General features: G+C 47.9%; 1 protein-coding gene across 2 annotated transcripts in view; it reads left to right on the top strand.

The window, feature by feature from the left end:
* Positions 1-18000, top strand: part of PBX1 (PBX homeobox 1) — a 132366-nt gene that overhangs the window by 103901 nt on the left and 10465 nt on the right. The window contains exons 4-8 of one of the 2 annotated variants that reach the window (XM_059477722.1): positions 1859-2049; positions 4313-4448; positions 7419-7578; positions 14821-14933; positions 16482-16571. In XM_059477722.1, the coding sequence (XP_059333705.1) occupies positions 1859-2049; positions 4313-4448; positions 7419-7578; positions 14821-14933; positions 16482-16571 (690 nt within the window). The remainder of the gene's footprint in view (positions 1-1858; positions 2050-4312; positions 4449-7418; positions 7579-14820; positions 14934-16481; positions 16572-18000) is intronic. The other variant, XM_059477723.1, reaches the window with a different exon arrangement.

Here is an 18000-nt window from a genome sequence, read left to right as displayed (position 1 = left end):
TCTGGGAGCTGCTGCTGTGAAGCACAAGGGGCTCTGCAGGACACGTGGTGGGGCTGTAGGAGGAGGGACAGTGGGTGAAAGGTACATGGTCCTCCTCAGGTAAATCTATAGCTCCACCAGGAAAACAGTGGCTGGCACATCTTCATGCTTTTTATGAATCCTAGGGCTTCATCTGCCCCAGCTCCATGCATGATCCCCTTGGGAGCAAAGAAATCAGCTCCTGTCTCTCCCAGCACGTTTGTTGAGAGTCTCTCACCCCCTGCGCTGGGCAGACCAGAGAGATTTCTCTCTCCCTGATGCCTATTTCAGGCTTAGCTAGAAACAGAGGGCAGATGAAGTTAAAAGGATAAAAGTGATATATTTAATGGAGGGCCTTCAGGTACAGAGCCTCCCCAAGGGGCTTACACCCAAATTGAATAATTTTATGAGTTTCTCAGACACATAAAAGTTTAGTTTGTTTGCATATCAGGGGTTACTTCTCCAATTACAGCTTCAGGTGATGAAGTCAGATGCCCACAGTTTGCTATCCTCCCAATTCACTTTTGTTTATACTTTTTGGGGCCTGAGGCAGTGAGGTGTCCTTGAGTTTCAGGCCTCAGGAATTGTTTTGTCTGACCAAAATGTGAAGAGAGTTAACTAACACTGTATGGAGTTCAGAGTTATACACGGATGCAGTACAGGATCTGAAAAATACAAAAGCTAAAATCCTAAGGCATCATCCCCTGAGCTCAGCACGTTCTTGCACTGAGCCTGCTCTGGAAAGCTCCAGCCAGCAAGGCCTGTGTGGGGCTATCAGTTGTTGGTTTTTCTGGGTTTGGATTGAATGTACTTTTGAGATAGTAATTTGTGTTTATTATTTTTTATCAGTAAAACAGTCTCATTATTGTGAGTTGGGAAGCTTTTCATTAGAAGGCACAAAATGGCCAACAATCTCTTGTTACAAGGTCTCCTAAGACTAAACTATTATCCAATTAAGAACTCACACTTAGATTATTTTCGCTTTTAACCCAACAAGTGATCCCACAGAGCCCACAATGGGGACTTTTCTGCCCAATTACAAAATGCCACCCAAACCCATGAAGAAGAAGAAAGAAGCATAAAGAAGAAGCCCAGGATGACACCCTGTGCCCTCCATCTGCTGCCATCCACAGCACACTAAAAACCCCAAACCCTAAATTTCTCACCCAGTGACACACCTGCACTGCTCTCTATAATCTATTTCACACTTTTGTAGATTCCAGTCTATCTTGAAGTCTGGGAAACTTTCTCCATGAATGAGGGTCAAAGTCAGTGCTCCCCTGTGACAGTGTTCACAGGGGTCTTAGGATGAGGGAAGAAACGAGGATCTGACTCCGTGTTTCAGAAGGCTTGATTTATTATTTTATTATATATATTATATTAAAACTATACTAAAAGAATAGAAGAAAGGATTTCATGAGAAGGCTAGCTAAGAATAGAAAAAGAAAGAATGATAACAAAGGCTTGTGGCTCAGACTCTCTATCTGAGCCAGCTGACTGTGATTGGCCATTAATTACAAACATTTAACATGGGGCAATCACAGATGCACCTGTTGCATTCCACAGCAGCAGATAATCAATGTTTACATTTTGTTCCTGAGGTCTCTCAGCTTCTCAGAAGGAAAAATCCTAAGGAAAGGATTTTCCATGAAAGATGTCTGCGACACTCCCCTGGGGGTCAAGACACCCCAGAGCAGACAGAGAAATATTCCCAGTGCCCTAAATTTCCACAGCTTGCGCTCCCATCTCCTCCTGCAGCCACGCTGCCTCTGCCCCGTGCTCAACACCACCGAATGACCTTCCCATCCTGGGGTTTCTTTTGCTTTTCCTGCCGTGCCAGGCGTGCAACGAGTTCACCACGCACGTGATGAACCTGCTGCGCGAGCAGAGCCGGACCCGGCCCATCTCGCCCAAGGAGATCGAGCGCATGGTGAGCATCATCCACCGCAAGTTCAGCTCCATCCAGATGCAGCTGAAGCAGAGCACGTGCGAGGCCGTCATGATCCTGCGCTCGCGGTTCCTGGACGCACGGTGAGCCCACAACACCACCAGACCTTCCTGCAGTGCCCTTTGGGGTGGGAATCCATAAAATCAGAGGGGTTTGGGAAAGCTGGCCTCAAAGACAGCAGAGCTGGATTGGAGCTAAGCAGTAGCCATGAGATAGGTCAGCAGGAAAATTATTTAAAAAGTAGAAAAGCAAGGACAAATAGAACAATGGTCTGTGTATTAACGCTTGGCTAGAATAACTCCCTAAGCTACAGAAAAGTATATCTAGAGAGATATTAGGAAGTTCTAACATTAATAATGGAGCTCTGTGCATTGTGTTTTAAGGCTTACAAGCAGGTGTTGTATTCAAAATAAGCAAGCATTGTTTAACCAAAGTGTGCTTATAGTGGTTGGAATGAACTACTGTCAATGTGCTTTTGCTTTGTGTGATTGGTCAAAAAACTTATAAAGTAAGTTGTAACATTGAGTTCTTATTCTGCTGCCTGGGATGTGAGCTGCTGGCATCTTCCCATTGTAATAACCACGGAATGAGACTGATGCTGGAAAATCAAACAGCTCAAGGCACGTTCCACAGCAGCCCCATCCCATTCATGATTTGTACACAGACCTCCAGCTGGGAGGTTTGTTGCCCAGGTTTGGTTCTGGAGTAAAATGAAGGCCCAGCTGAAGAGCTGTGTCTTGAGTGTCTTAGTTTGGAAAGAGAGGAGTCTGCTAAGGAAGGCAGGAGCCTCCCCTGAAATGGAGAATGTAAAACCCCTCTCCCTCCGAATTGCTATAAATTTTAAATTAAGGGGCTCTCAGGCAAAAAATATGGGAGCAGGAAATAACAGTTCTTCACTAGGGAAGAAAATAAAAGGATAAAATAAACACTGCAGTACACTAGAACAACACTGACAGAGTCAGAACCCAACCTGACACCCTGTGGGTCAGGGTGTTGGTGGCAGTCCCATTGGAATTGTGGCTGCAGCCCTCCTGCAGTGTCAGGGGTGGTTCTGCTGGAGCAGGGATCTGTAGAGAAGGATGGATTCTTTCTCTGAAGATCCAGTGGAAGAAGAGACAGCTTCTGTTCCTCTGGGGAATCCAGTGGAGAAGCCGTGCTGGTGTCTCAAAACCTCTGGATTATATCTGGGTAGCAATGCTTGAAACCTCAGATTGTATCCAGGTAGCAATGCTTGGCTCCTCCCTCTGGCTCACATCCCCCAATGGGATGCTGTAGTTCTTATCAGCCATGCAGTGACATTCAATAGCTGTTATCAGCAGATGTTCCCCCCACTCCAGAGGGAGGAGTGGGTGTGGAAGAGATAAGGAAAACTGCCCACTTAATAGAAGACAAGTGCCATACAGATGGTAACAGAATACATCTTGCCTTGCAGTCTGGGACATTGAGCCAGAGGGGTTTTTGCCTTCTTTTTTGCCATGGTCTAGTTAAGGTGTTAGGGCATGGGTTGGACTCGATGATCTTGAAGGTCTCTTCCAACCCGGTCATTCTGGGAATTCTGTGAATTCTTTATCTCTTAGTGGTCTGTGGCTCAGCAGGGGAGGGGACTGCAATTCAAAACACTCATGGGTGAGGCTCCCAGCTGTACCCTGAGAATTGCACATCCTGGTTTTGCTGTGGCAGAGGGAAATCCTGTGGCACATTGCAACAAGCCTCTGTGGTGAAAACATGCACTTCAGTTAGGGATGAAAGTTTATCCTCCCGTCCCCCCTAGATTCCCATTCTTTTCCCACTGTTTTTATTGTCCCAGATTTTCAATTTGCTGTAAAATTATTTCATTTCCCAAGCTGGTTAGGTGCAGACTGCAGCTTGGGCTATAGCTTGCTATGGAGAGGAGAGGCAGCCACACCAGGGGTACAAGAGATGGCAGACAGATAATAATGCCTAGGTGTGAATGGAATAACTTCCCCAAGGATATATCCAGCTCTGCTTCCTCAGCACAGAGCTTTGCAGAGCAGCACTGTCTGTGGTCACGACAGCCAGGTGTCAGGAGTCACCTTCCCAGGTGGAGGAGCTGCATGCCAGCTTTCAGACTGTGCTGTGAGCTGGAGGACACAGTGATGAATTTGAGATGGAGACTTGCTGGCTTTGAGAGGTGCTGAGAGAGCTGTGACCAGCAAGGAGCAAATCAGAACCTTCTGGCCACGGTTCTTGCCCTCCATGCAAGCACAGAGGGAAGGGAGGAAAGTGGGAAACTCAAGAGTATCTAAAATTGCGTTCTATTTTTGCATCCCTGGTGCTCATTCTCTTTCCTTTTCCTTCTGTTTCCCACTCTTTCTTCACGTGAAGGCGGAAGAGACGAAACTTCAACAAGCAAGCCACGGAAATCCTGAATGAGTATTTCTATTCCCATCTCAGCAACCCTTATCCCAGTGAGGAAGCCAAAGAAGAGCTAGCCAAGAAATGTGGCATCACAGTCTCACAGGTGAGAGAGCTCAAAGCCTGCACCAGTGGGAAACCTCAGCATGGGCAAGGGAATCCCAGACCTCAGACCAGTCAGCCATGCCCAGTGTTGAGCATTTAATCATTAAATCAGTTTAGTGCAGGTTAGTGAGAGTGGGTGGGAGTGCAGATGGCACTTGCAGATTGAAGCCATGGATGGAAAAGGAAAGTCTGAGGGTGGATTTAGGAGGTATGAAGGCTCCATGGAGCTGTGTGTGCAGCCAAGGTGTGACAACCCAGAAATGATGTGGCAGCACCCAGAGGGGCAAAGTCTCCTCAAGGAATTAGTGCTGGCCTGGCCTGCAAGAAGAGCTTGTTTGATCTGAAAGTCCTTTATTCAGGGAATTAAAAGCATCAGGAAGAGTTGTGCAGGTTTTGCTTGATAAGATAGAATGGACAAGTCACAGTGGGAAGGATCTGGGTGCAGCAGGTACAGTTTGTGCTCAGGGAGGGTGGGATTTCTCAGGGTCATTTCTCTCAGTCATTACCCTTGTGGTGCAGATCATGACATCTCCCTGACTTGCACATCCCTCAGAACAACAACATGAATTCTTTCCATATGTTCAAGGAAGCCACATAGTTCCTGGAGTCTGTAGCTTTGACCTGGGAGCTGCTGTGATCTGTGAGTAGCACAGCCAGCCCTTGAAACATTCAGCCATACATTGCCCTTCTTTATTTCCTCTCCTTTTTGGAGCAGGCTGTGTGATTGAGAACCAGTTTCTGTGGCCTGTGGTAGGCTTGTCCTCACATGAGCTTAGCAGCCCCTCTGGGCTCCCGTGGCATTCCCTGCCTTGGGCTGCTTCCCAGCCCCAGGCACGTGCCTGCTCGTCACTTGAGTAAACTGCAGACAGCAGCAGCAGCATCTGGTGTCCTTGTGGGAGCGTGTCTGCCTTCAGCAGGAGCAGCAGCATCCAGGGGAAGGTGTCATCACCGTGCTGAGTGCCTGCTGAGTGACTCCAGTTGCCTCCCCTGGGCTGCAAGACCCAAACGTTGCTTCTTCCCAGAGTTACCTACAGGAGACAGCACATATTGGCTTAAGGAAAGCTCCAGCTGTCCCAGTGCTTCCCCTCTCACTTCTAATTTATCTGTTCACACTTACAACTTCTTTGCAAAGACAAAATGCCCAGGAGAAGTGCTGCACTTAGGAGGGGGTTTTGAGCCTGCTGTATCAAGGCTGCTTTGTGCCTGTCTCCAGGACCTGCCTCCCTTCTTCATCCAAGTAAGGCAGAAACAAGCACACATCCAGGTCTGGTTTTGCTGAGACTAAGTGGGAGCACAGGTCCCATGAATGAATGTGTGCTAGTCCTGAGCAGGGTTGATCTGAACTCGGAGTCTGAGCAGATTAGGCAGGTGCTTCACAGATTTTGGAATGCAGATAGGTTGTGGTGGATGGATATTCCAACCTCCTGCCCCGTGGTGCTCAGAGTTCACCCAGGATGGGAAGAGCAGTCATGAGGAGATGTCCATGTGGGAAGATCATGATGGAGCACATTGTCACTAGTGACAAAGCTGGACCAAGAGGTGGAATGCAGCTCTTTGCCAACAGCACCAGCTCCTGGTGGTGCCATCAAAATGTTCACTCCCAGATCTGGGCTGGGTGCTGATCTGAGTCTCTGCAGGGTGTATTTTCTCTGTCCTGCTCTGCAGGGTTGGACACCTGTAGCTCAGTAGCCATTAAATTGGTGTATGAAGCCACTTCTGTGTGGAAGCTGCTGGATGCTCTGATAAGCACTGCAGATAGAAAGCAGCATAGGAATAAAAGCTTATGGGTTTCAGTTATCAACACCAAACCCAAGCTTCCCCTAAGATAAGGAAGAAATCATGGGCTTCAAAGGATGAGCATCCATTATTGTGTTCTGTGTCTTTAGCTCTTGCTCAGTTTATTTGGAAGAGGGAGCACTGATGTACTTGCTCACCAGCAAGCAAAGGGAGAATACCCTTGGAATCTCACTGAAGGGGTTGGTCTTGCTAGCTCAAAATTGCAGCTCCAAGCAATCCTGGGAGTGTTGGAACCTTTCAGGAGAGCTGCAGCATCCTCCTCATTTGCCCATTCCCTTTATCCTGATGAGCTCTCTGAAAGAAAGTCAGTAGTGGCTGGAAGTTGTCTTCTGCTTAGAGACCTGCACATAGGAAGGCATTACCCTGATTCTCTGTGTTCAGTGCTGTTGAAGAAGCTGAGAGCTGCTTCTCAAGCTGTAGGGTTGAATCTTTCCCATGTCTGAAATAGTTCAGTGTGAGATAGTGCCCAGAAATGAACAGGAATGTCATCAGCATGTCTCTGGGCAAACACAGTGGAAATGTCTTCCAGCCCTTCCCAAGGCACACACTTCTTTTCCTGAGACCAGAGTTAGGTTTTAGGACAAGTCCTGTGCTCCTTCTGCATCCTTCCCCTGAAGTTCCTGGCTCATGCTAAATCTTGCAAAGCCAAGCTCAGTTGGATGAAGAGCATCCACTTCTGGCTTTGTGCCCTGATTCCCCTCAGATGGATAAAAAGAGAGTTTTGCTGATGCTGAGGCAATTCTTTGTGTCAGCCAGTCCCCATTTGATTCTCTGATCAATCAGGGCATCTATCCCATCAAAGGGATAACTGAGGAGGAGGCAAATAAAAATTACACACACCTGTTCTCAAATTGTGCAACTTTGGGGTCAATTGACTTTGTTGTGATTTTTTGAATCCATCTTAAGGTTTTTGTGGGGTGGGCCTAGTGGTTCCTGTGGATCATCTCATCTATAGCAGAACCAGCTACACCCACACAAACCCAGTGCTCCCAAGGGGCTCCCATCACATTTCCTGATATTTGTGTGGCACGCACGAGTGGAAGGTGCTTGGAAAACTGAGGGGGGAAAGAATCTGCACTGTTTAACCTGAGCTAATCCACCTTCCTCACCCAGGTGTGCACTTGGCAGAGCTGAAACCTTAACTTGTCCTTGTCTTCTCTTGAACTCACTCTAGGTATCAAACTGGTTTGGAAATAAGAGAATCCGGTACAAGAAGAACATAGGTAAATTTCAAGAGGAAGCCAATATTTATGCTGCCAAAACAGCTGTCACGGCTACCAACGTGTCAGCCCATGGAAGCCAGGCTAACTCACCCTCAACTCCCAATTCAGCTGGTTAGTTTTGATTTTTCTTGTATTTTGGGTTGTCAGTGTTTGGGCTTTTGTTTGTTCTCCCTCATACTTTCTCTTGTTTTCTCCTTTTGGTTGTTTCAGCTTTTATTCTCTGGGTCTGGTTTGCTCACTTTTGTGGTCTTAAAAAAAAAAAAAAAAACGAAAAAGGGAAATGGGTTTTGTTTGGTGGATTTTTTGGGGGGGTACTTTATTTTCTTTGCTTTCTTCTCCCTATTTTCTCTTTTTTTCACTCTTCCCCTTCCATGTTCTGTTTCTTGTTGGAAAAAAGGATGTGATTATACCTTGTGACTGGTGGTGCTGTGGTGGGGGTTATATGCATGGATGGTAAACACAAAACCAGAAAAGTGGTCCACAAACCATGGCTGGGATTGCTTGCACTTTGGGGAGAGAAAAAGAGTAATAGAGAAGTTATTGTGTAATGATTTTATTTCACTGGGGCTGAAAGCATGAGTGATCCTAATAGACAAACCACAGCATTTCTGAGATGTCCTAGCTCATGCCATTTTGGGGGTTGTTTTGGCTAGATTTTTTATCCTTTGATTTTCCTTTTGTTGTGGTTATCTCTTTTGATTGCTCACATGACAGTGTCTGGATCACCTGCAAGAGTGTGCTCTGTGTGAATTTTATTTTCCCTTTGTGTCAGTGCAATCCAGAGAAATTCATGGGTCATTCCCTTCCCTTTCCCCTCTTCCTTCCCATTTGCTGTGGTTTCCATTTGTTTGTTTTGAGAGTCAAAGGCACAGAGCACTTTGCCCAGATTTCGACTCCTCTGCTAGAGAATGATGCTCAGTTCATGCCTGGTGCCTGCTGCAAGGTTGGCCAACCCAAAAAGGATCCAAGAGCAATGGAAAATTGGGATTTGTTTGCAAGGAGAGGGAAAAAAAAACAAAACTTCATGGGTGCCATACACTTTGTAATCCATGCAAATATCTGTGTGCCTGTTTTCTTTTTAGGGGTGGGAGGGAAAGTGGGAATGTGCCACTCTTGAGCCTTTGAGCTGAGTGTTTGCTCACGATGCCCTTCCATGGGGATGTGATGCTTGGTGTTATCAGAGAGGCAGGAACGGAGCAAAGAGGATGGTGGGCAGCAGGATGTCACACAGGCCATGCAGATGCTGGCTGCCATCAGGACGTGCTTCTGTAGTGAGCATCACCTGCTTCTGCTGGTATCAGAGGAATCACACTCCAGAAACACCCCTGGCTCTGGAGGATTTGGCAGCCAGGGGTCAAACAAAGGGACATGGCTCTCTGGCCAGGACAATCTCTCCCACCTCTTCCTCACCCAGGGCTGTCTGCTCTGCCTCATGTGCTCTGAGGGCTTAGGTGGATGCAGCAGAGCTCTGCAGAGACAGTTTGCTGGAGTTTTGTTTGATTCTTTTTGGTTTGGGGATTTTTGTTACCCTCCCAATCTCTCAGCCAATTTTCAAAAATGTCATTCTTTCCAAAGAGCTCACACAAAATACCTGGTCAGGTGGGCTTTCCTGGTGTTAACACCTCCTGTAGAAAATGCTGGAGGGAATTCTGCTGGAGAGGGCAGAATTGTGTGTGTGGAGGGAGAGGCCTGCTGCCTATGATGCTCTCCTGCAGCCCACATCAGTCTGGACCAAAGAGATGCAGCTTTCCTTCTTTTCCTCTTTCTTCAGCTGGAGTCAGATCCAAAGGCCTGGAATAGCAAGGGAACAGCTTCAGATTGCCTGAGTGGGTCTGGATCTGGGCTGCACATAGGAGAAAAAGCATTTCCTCAGTGTCTGACTGGTTAAATAGTGCTCCAGAGCAAGGCTGTTTCCTCGCCTTCCCCACAGGCAGTAACACAGTTGTTTCAGAGATAAATTGGCCAGTGCCCTGCAGTAAACAGCTGAGATAATCCCTGGATAACACTGCTCTTTCAAGAAAGGACAAACAGTCCTGTTATTAACAGGGAAAACTTGAGCTCCTGGGTCCTCTTTGTGGCTCACTTGTCTGCAGTCTGGAGTCATTGACCTCTTTTCACGTGCCTGAAGTGTCAGCGGTGCTAAAACAGTAAAGTGGAGCTTGCAGGCCACAGAGATCCTTCTTGTGCTTACAGATAAAGTGTTCCTCACCTGGCCCAGGTCCCACTCCCTGCCTGTAATGCTGCAGCAGTGGGGAGAGGCCCCAGGTGCTCTGGGTCAGCTTGCAGAGGCGGTGGGTTTGGGTGTCCTTGCAGGTCCTCTCGTGAGAAGACAGCTGGAATTGTGTGGGATTTTTATCTCGTGACAGTTGAGATCCACCCAGCTGAACCACACAGATGTTACAGCTCAGCCAGGCATCCCTGCATGGTCACATTTTGGGACAAAGACGTGTCCTGAGGACACCATGTGATTTCCCCTGCTTCAAGTTGTCCTGTAGGTCCTAGCAGCAAGAAGCAAACCTGCACGTGTTGGGTCTGAAATACCTGAGAAAGATTGGGACAATTGTGTCCAGGACCATGAGCCATCAGATGTGCTGGATTCTCCAGGGAGGATTGTGGAAGCTGATGAAGAGGTGAAAAACTAAAATGGCCAATGCCTCTCCTTTTACACCGTGGACTTCTTTATGTTCCCACACCATTGGCTGAGATTTTGGTGAGGAAGTAGCCTGAACAATGGTAGGACTTACTGGGAATTTGTAGAACTTCCTGGTTCAAATACACTATAGATCATGTGGAAAGAAAGTGAGCAGAGGACAGGTCATGAGAATGAAATGACCAGCAGTGCAGTCCCTGGAGGGCTGTGATGTTGGAAGAGGAGGTGGTGCTGGATGCAGTGGGACCTGGGACAGGAGCTAAATTCATTTCTGCTGTGGCCACGCAGGCCCATCTGTTCTCTCATTGATGCCCACGTTACTTGAGATCAGTGAATGGCTACAGTCAGTCAAAGAGATTGGCCACACATTGACAAGGGCAAGGATTGCATCTGTCTGGCCATCTGGCAGGTTGAGAGCAGGGTCCCCCATCCTCAGTCACCCAGGCCTGAATGTCAAACACCTTTTCATCTGCAACCGCGCGGCTGGGCTTTATCGGCCAGATGTTCACATAAGCTGAGAAGTCTGGCTCATTTGGGCTAACAACTCCCCATCCTCACTTTGATTTCCTGGACAATCTCAGCACAGAAACCACATGGCAAATGAAAGCTGTTTTATGTGGGCAGAGCCTTCTGCCAGCTGGATTCCTCAAGGGCCGTGCACAGGTGATGGCATCCAGTGAAATCTTGAATGCAGGGCAGCCAAAATTGTCCTGAGGTGTTTTTTTTTTACCTGCTCATTCTTTTTTGTAAAAATCTTCTTGTGAAGCTGCTGCCTGGAAATGTACTTCATCAGGCACAGGTGTCTTCTCTGCCTTCTTCCATTTGTGTCTAGAACACACCACTGGAGAGGACTCTGTTCTGGTCATGCCTTCACTGTCCTCAGTGTTTGGCAAGTGAAAAAGAACAAATACCCTGCTGGATCATCCCTGGCTTTTGGACCTGCACTGTGGCTTTGTCCAGCTAAGGAGCTACACAGTCCATACTACATTCTTCCCTCATTTTTTGCCACTGTAGAGGCACCACAAAAAGTCACAGGAGGCATAAATCTTATGCTCTCTATGCATGTATGTATGTTATTGCTGTTGGCTTCAACTAGGAATCTTGTGGACATGACCAAAGTCACCTCGGAGGTTCAGCTGGATCTCTCTTGTTGGTGGTAGGTGGAATGAGGCAGCAGATGAGGATGGATTGATTTCAGCTCCAGTGAACACCATTACCCTGTTTGTTTATTTGTGGTGCCATTCAAATTGTCAGATACTTTAGAGAAAAGTACTTACTAGAGGTCCTGAAAAATTGGAGGTGGAAGTTGAGACTGTCAGAACACAGAAGACATCAGAGAAGCCCTCTGAAGAGCTGAAAAAGTGGTTCAAAAGACACCAATGGTCAAGTTTGTGAAGACTTTTGAAATGGAGGCAAAATTGAGGTGGGCTTTGCTCATCAGAGGTGTTAGGGGTGGAAGAAATCTCTTAGCAGGCATTGTTTTGATGTAGGCTTTCATCCAGAGCAAGATTTGACCGCCAGAGTTTGCTCAGACATTTCCAGCATTCCTTCTAAAGCTGGTGCTGATAGAAACTCAGCACCAAGGAATAGTGGGGATAAATCTTGCCTTTAAAAAGATGTCTGGGTGCTGAAGATAAAATACTCTTCCACCCTGCTGTAACCATGGGTTTTCTGATAGGTTTTTTTATCTACCCACAATAATTCCAGGGACTTCCATGCCAAGATCAGAGCGCTTTCCTCCTCGACTCACATTTTCAAAAATGTGAAGAGCAATGGAAAATTGGGATTGAGAAGCTCAAAGATGAGCTTCTCTCATTTACAACTTCTCAATTCCTGAGGATCCCCAGACCAAATTACAGCCACCCAAAACACCTGTGGTGCATTCAGGACAGGAGCCTTTAGAGGGACAGGTTAGATTTACAATGGGGCCTCCTCTAGTGGAAGGACTTGACTGTAGGTCCTGTAGGTGCTAGCAGCAAGAAGCAAACGTGCACATGCTGGGTCTGAAACGCCTGTCTGAGAAAGGTTGGGACAATTGTGTCCAGGACCATGAGCCAGATTCCTGGATCTTATCTCTGTGGAGGATATCTGAGATTAAATTTTCAGGGCTCTTCACCCTGCTGCCCTCTCTCCCAGCTGGGTGCATCAGGCCCTCTTAGCTGTGTCTCAGGCTTGGGGCTGCTGTGATTTTGGGTGTGGTGAGTGCAGAGACAGCGAGTGCTGAAGCAGCAGTGGCAGTGCAGAGGGCTCTGCAATTACAGCTCTGATCCAAATGCATCCATACACGGGGGCCATTGCTATGCGCATATTTATCTCTGCATCCACATCAGCAGCAAGACATATTTACTGTTTAGATATGCACATATATTGTAAAAACACCCCTTGCCAATAGCAGTGTATATCTTGTAAGTGACATTTCCAGCGCTCCTCATGATTTCCAAGACACCGTCGCTCTTCAGAACTAGAGTTTGTGGCTGTTTGTTTATTTTTATTTCCTCCCTCCCAGTCTCAATTTTATGGCCAGGTTTGTTAAGTTTCAATAAAATATCAGTTAAGTTTATGGCATTTTTATTTGTTATTGTTGTTGTAATTTTCTTTTGGTGTAGGGGAAGGTGGGATGAAATGTTGCTCAGCTGGGGGCAGAGTGATAGCAGTGCCATGTCAGGTGCTTAGGGATTCCAGAGTCCTCTCTCCAGCTCTGCCACTGATTATTTGTGTGATCTCAAAGATTTCTGCTCACCTCAAAAGAGGAGGAAAATATTCTCTGCCTCTTGTGAGGGGTAGCTGCAGAGTCTTTTGGTTCTCAGCAGCAGAAAACGGGGTCTGAAGCATCTTTGTGTGTGTGAAACGTGCCCATCTTCACACAAGAGTTGAGCACTGTCAGGGGGGGCTGGCCCCAGTCTGCCAGCTCATTTCTCTACGTTTTTTGCCTTCAAAGTGGCAAGTAACCTGAGAGGTTGGGAAGTGACAGGAGCCCTTTGCCAGCTGAGCAGAGGAGGTGATGGTTACAGCTGCCTCCTGACTAGTCCCGGTTGTTTTATGCAGCGCTGTGGGATCGCTCCCTGGAACAGGAACAGGTTGGGCATGTTGACAGTGAGCACAGACAATGAGCTATTCCTGGCTTCACAGAGCACCAGTGGGAGGGTCCTGATCCAGGTCTCACTGTGCTCAAGATGAGTCTTTCTCTTGACTGTCTTGAGTGTTGTATTTAGCAGTGATGTTTCTGCTTTCCTTGGATTCTGAGAACTAACAAAAGAGCTGGTCACTAAGAGAGCAGCAGAGAATGTAGTGAATATAAAGTCTCCAGCATCGACCTCCCACCTGCTCCCTGACCTCTGTCAGAGGTGGTTTCCTTCAGAGGAGCCTTGTCCCTGTTTCCTCCCTGTCCAGCAAAGGGAGGGGGATTGCCAGGCATTTCTCAGAGCATACACATGAGCCATAGTTGGGCAGTTCCACCAGGACTGTGGTTGCCAGTGTTCCAAGCTGGAAATGGCAGTGTAGATGATGAGAGTACATTTGGGACTGGAGCTGAAAGCATAGCTGACCTGGGCCCCTGAAGTCTCTCCTTTCCAAGGCTAACGTCATGTATAACTAAACCTTGCACGTTGAGCTGTCTCACACTTAATGCGCTGATCTGCACGATAAATTCTGAAATAATCCCATAAAACCTTTTTATTTATTTTAACCCCCTTGCTGCCTTCCCTGCCTTACAGTTACACAATGGGTTTGTTTCTTCTGTTGAGTGGTTGAGGAGGTGCTCAGATATCTCTCAAAGCTGGAGGCACAAAACTTTTATTTCTGCAAAGGCGTGATTTATTTTTTCTTTTCATTTATGATTTTTTTTCTCCTGATCCCACCCAGTTGTCTTCACTGTTACAATTTTTTAGCGTAACACCGACGACTGGTGCATGCAGTGGGGAATTTGCTTCCAGAGCTTGTTCTTCTGGGACAGCTGGCCCAGGAGGGCTGGACACCCTTGTGTTCTCTCACAATGAAAGACTTTTGCCAGCGTGATGGGCACTGGGAGTTTAACCCAGGCGCCTTCACATTTTTGTGAGCCTTTTCTCCTGGTGCTCAACAGTTCCCACCAGTGATGGGTTCCTGATGTCCTGAAGGCAAACCCCATGCAGCACTCCCTCACAGAGCCCCACGTGGCTCAGCCAAAGCTCCAGCCATGGGGCCGGATGGGCTCTGGATGTCTCACCCTGCAGGGAGCAGTTCAGGCTAGAATTACCCACCCTGTCTGAGCTTCTCAGCACGGGCTTGGTTCACCTGCTGCAAAGGCTTCTGCTCTTGACAGCAGGGCTTTTTTGGGTAATTCTGGTCTCTAGTACAGTCTGCTGGGTGGACACCTCCAACAACTGGGGTCCTTCAGAGCTGTCTGAAGGATTCTGATGCTGTCCAAGTCCTCCAGGCTGTATTTTGTTTGTCTCAGTCAAAAGCATGAAGAATCCTTCCTCCAGCTGAGGAGCTGTTGAAGAATGTTCTTGGCATTGAGCTGTAACAAGATGTGGCTTTGAATAACCTCAAGAGTGCATCCTTTTTTTTTTTTTTTTGCTTGCTCTGTTCTTCATACTACTAACCTGACTGTGTGTTTTTGTTTTTGTGGTTGCTTTGCATGTTGTTCCTTCCTCTTGGCTGACAGTCATGGGGTGGATCTTTTTCCTTTCTGTGATTCAGGTGCCTCACTCTTTCCTTTCCAGGTTCTTCCAGTTCTTTTAACATGTCAAACTCTGGAGATTTGTTCATGAGCGTGCAGTCTCTCAATGGGGATTCTTACCAAGGGGCCCAGGTTGGAGCCAACGTGCAGTCACAGGTAGGGACCCATCCGATGTACTGCCAGTGAATGCATTAGTGTTGGAGGAGCCTTTGATTGTATTGGCACTTCTCCCTCCCGCCTGAAAAGAGCAAATCTCAACCAGCACAAATCAACCAACCAACACTTTAAAAAAAAAAAAAAGGCAAACCAAACCAAAAAACCAACCAACCAACCAAAAAAAAAAAAAAAAAAAAGCAACAGGAGCAACCACCAAAAAAAAAAGAAAAAAAACCAAACCGAAAAACAATCCAAAAGAAACCAAAACCAAACACCCAACCAAACCAACAACCATGGTCTTGAGGAGACTTGCCCACACTTTGTGAATGCATTTGGCTCTGGCTTGATAGTCGTACTAGGAGGAGAGAAGGTGTAGAAGAACAGGCACAAAGTCAAACAAAAGCAGCTCAGGTTTAGGTTCTGCTTGCTTTATTCTTCCAAGGGAATGGGCCAGATGTTTGGACTGGTGTCTCGTTTTCCAAGACTTCCACTTACTCCTTTGATGCCAAACTAGGTGTCTGCTGAAAGGCAATAAATGTTCAAATATGTAGATAATTTTTTTTAATTTATTCTTTTATAATTAAAAGCCACCCTTGACCATCTCCCCACCTCCCCAAAGCACAGGCACTCACACCACCCCTGTATATACCAGGAGGAGAGAGCAAGGGAGCTTTGAGCAGCAATGCTGAAACATCAACCCATGCTTGGGGCCAAAAGAAAGAATTTAAAATAGCCAGGATTTCACTCAGATCTCCCACCTCCCATCCAATGTCCAGATATGCCACAAGTCCCCTCTCTGGCATCTAAGGCTCTGCTCTGTGCTGAGAGATGACAGCCACTCTGACACTTCTGCATTGGGCAAGGAGAACTCTCCAAAGCTGCGGCTGCTCCCCCTGGGGCTGAACATGGAGCACACATCATCATGGGCAGTGAGATGTGCTCACCACGTGTGCCACCGCTGGGGCTGGGGCTGGGGTCTGAGGGAGAGGAATGGGGCACCCAGAGGAGAGCTGCTGGTGCCTTTGCCATGGTAGGTACATTTCCTTTCTGGGCCCTCCACCATGGAGGCGCTCAGCCAACTCCAAAGATCTCCTTCTGCTGCTTCTGCACTTCACTGTGAGCAGTGCTTGGGGTCAGGGGTGGAAGGGGGTAGGGGTAGAAAGGTGTGTCCTTGAGCACGATGCTGGAGATGGCTGCAACAGTGTGCTCCAGGAGATGCCATCCCGCACTTGTCATGCTGTTCTCCCTCCCCACTCTTTCTGTCAAAGGACATGGGACCAAGGAGAGTGTGACAGGGCTGCTGGGGCGGGCAGGGGATGGTGAGGGAGGCAGGAGAGGTCCTCTGGCTCATTTCTTTCCACAAGACCAGCTGCAGCTCTCTTTGATCCCTCTCCGAACGTACACCTTTATTTTTATTACGATGGTGACCACAATCATTGTTATTCGTATTTGTTTGCTTTTATCTTGCCAAAGATGAACGGAAGCAGCTTTGGCCACTAACCTTTCCTTCCCTCTAATTTGTGTTTTTGTTGTTGTTGGTCTGTTTAGGTGGATACCCTTCGCCATGTTATCAGCCAGACAGGAGGATACAGTGACGGACTCGCGGCAAGTCAGATGTATAGTCCGCAGGGCATCAGTGTAAGGAAAAAAACAGGCTCGGGTTCTGGTCTTTTGGGTTGTTATTTATTTTTTTCTATCATTTTTGTTCTCTCACTGCCAATTATTTCAAAGCCATAGGGCTCGGAATGCCACTTAGTAGGACTTGTCTTTGCTTTTACGGTCACCTAGTTTATTGCTTCAGTATCGGTCACGCCAGCGGCGCAGCTCTGCCCACAAAAAAAGTGGCGGTGCCGGGGCAGGCAGCGCGCAGGCAGCTGGCGTCTCGCACTGTCACAGCCCATCATCGTCCCCCCGCCACCTGCGGCCACGCACGGAGCTGCTAAACAGGTGACACCTCCCGTGGCCATGGTGGGCAATGTCACCGCAAACGACGTGGCTCCATGCTGGTGGCACCGCCCTGCACGGTTAAAAATAACCCGTCCCCGGCCAGGGTCTGAGAGCGCGGCGGCGATGCGGGCACGGCAGCGATGGCGGTTGCGAATGGAAAAGGAAAAAAGCCCACAAAGCCAACAAGCGTCAACCCAAGGAAACCTCGCCCAAGCGGGCTGGGGGAGGATGCGAGGGGGAGGGCGGTCTCTGGAGCATCTTCTCCTTGTTCTTGGGTGCGCTGGCGGGTTCTGACTAGCATGAAAATTCGTAGCGACAAGCTGTGTCGCACAGGGGGAAATCGATCAGACACACACAAGGAGAACCCAGTGTAGATTCGGGACAGCAATCCAACTTCATTTCTCAGATCAATCGTCCACCCTCTCAGCAGCAGTGACAGCAAGCTGGGAGAGGAGGGCGGCCTGGAAAAGGAGGCTGTGAGCGCTGAGTGGGTGGTGGCAGCGGTGTCCGGGGTGGCACAGAGGAGGATGGGGACACCAATGGTGGAGATAGCCTTGAACTGGTCAGAGAGGTGCTGATCCTCTGGGTGGGATGGTGGTGACTCCAGCATGATGCCATTGCCAGCCAGTCCCATCACTCTGCAGTCCACAGGGCCATTTGTCACCTGGCATGTGACCATCTTGCAGGACAGCCACCACCAGCATGCAGAGAGGGGTGCCCTGGGACGGGGGGCTCTGCTCCCCTCTCTGCAGTCACCAGGGCTTAGTGGGCGACTTGACGTCAGCAGGCAGAGGCAGGGAGGATTTGTGAAGTAATGTAATTGAACATGTGCAGATAATTATGTCTCATTACATAAGCCCCTTGCAAAAACGGCACTTGGAAATGCCACATGAAAGAGCCTATCGTTCCGCATTAATTTCTCCATGTGCTGAATTTATTCCCTTTCTGGCTTTTTAATACTTGGAGAGTAAATGAATCGCGGGCTGATCATGATAAGAGATGATACTTTTGTATAAATTAAAATACCCCCAAGGAAAGAGGCTGAACTGATTACAGTTGCAGTTGGCTTGGAAAATAACAGTGGGCTGGGTTAAGCCAAAATTTGGGGGGGAGAGTTGCT

This window comes from Ammospiza nelsoni, chromosome 9, assembly GCF_027579445.1.
Source record: "Ammospiza nelsoni isolate bAmmNel1 chromosome 9, bAmmNel1.pri, whole genome shotgun sequence".
NCBI classification, from domain to species: Eukaryota; Metazoa; Chordata; class Aves; order Passeriformes; family Passerellidae; genus Ammospiza; species Ammospiza nelsoni.
The sequence above is the reverse complement of the archived record's forward strand: the minus strand, read 5'-3'. Positions and strand labels throughout refer to the sequence as shown.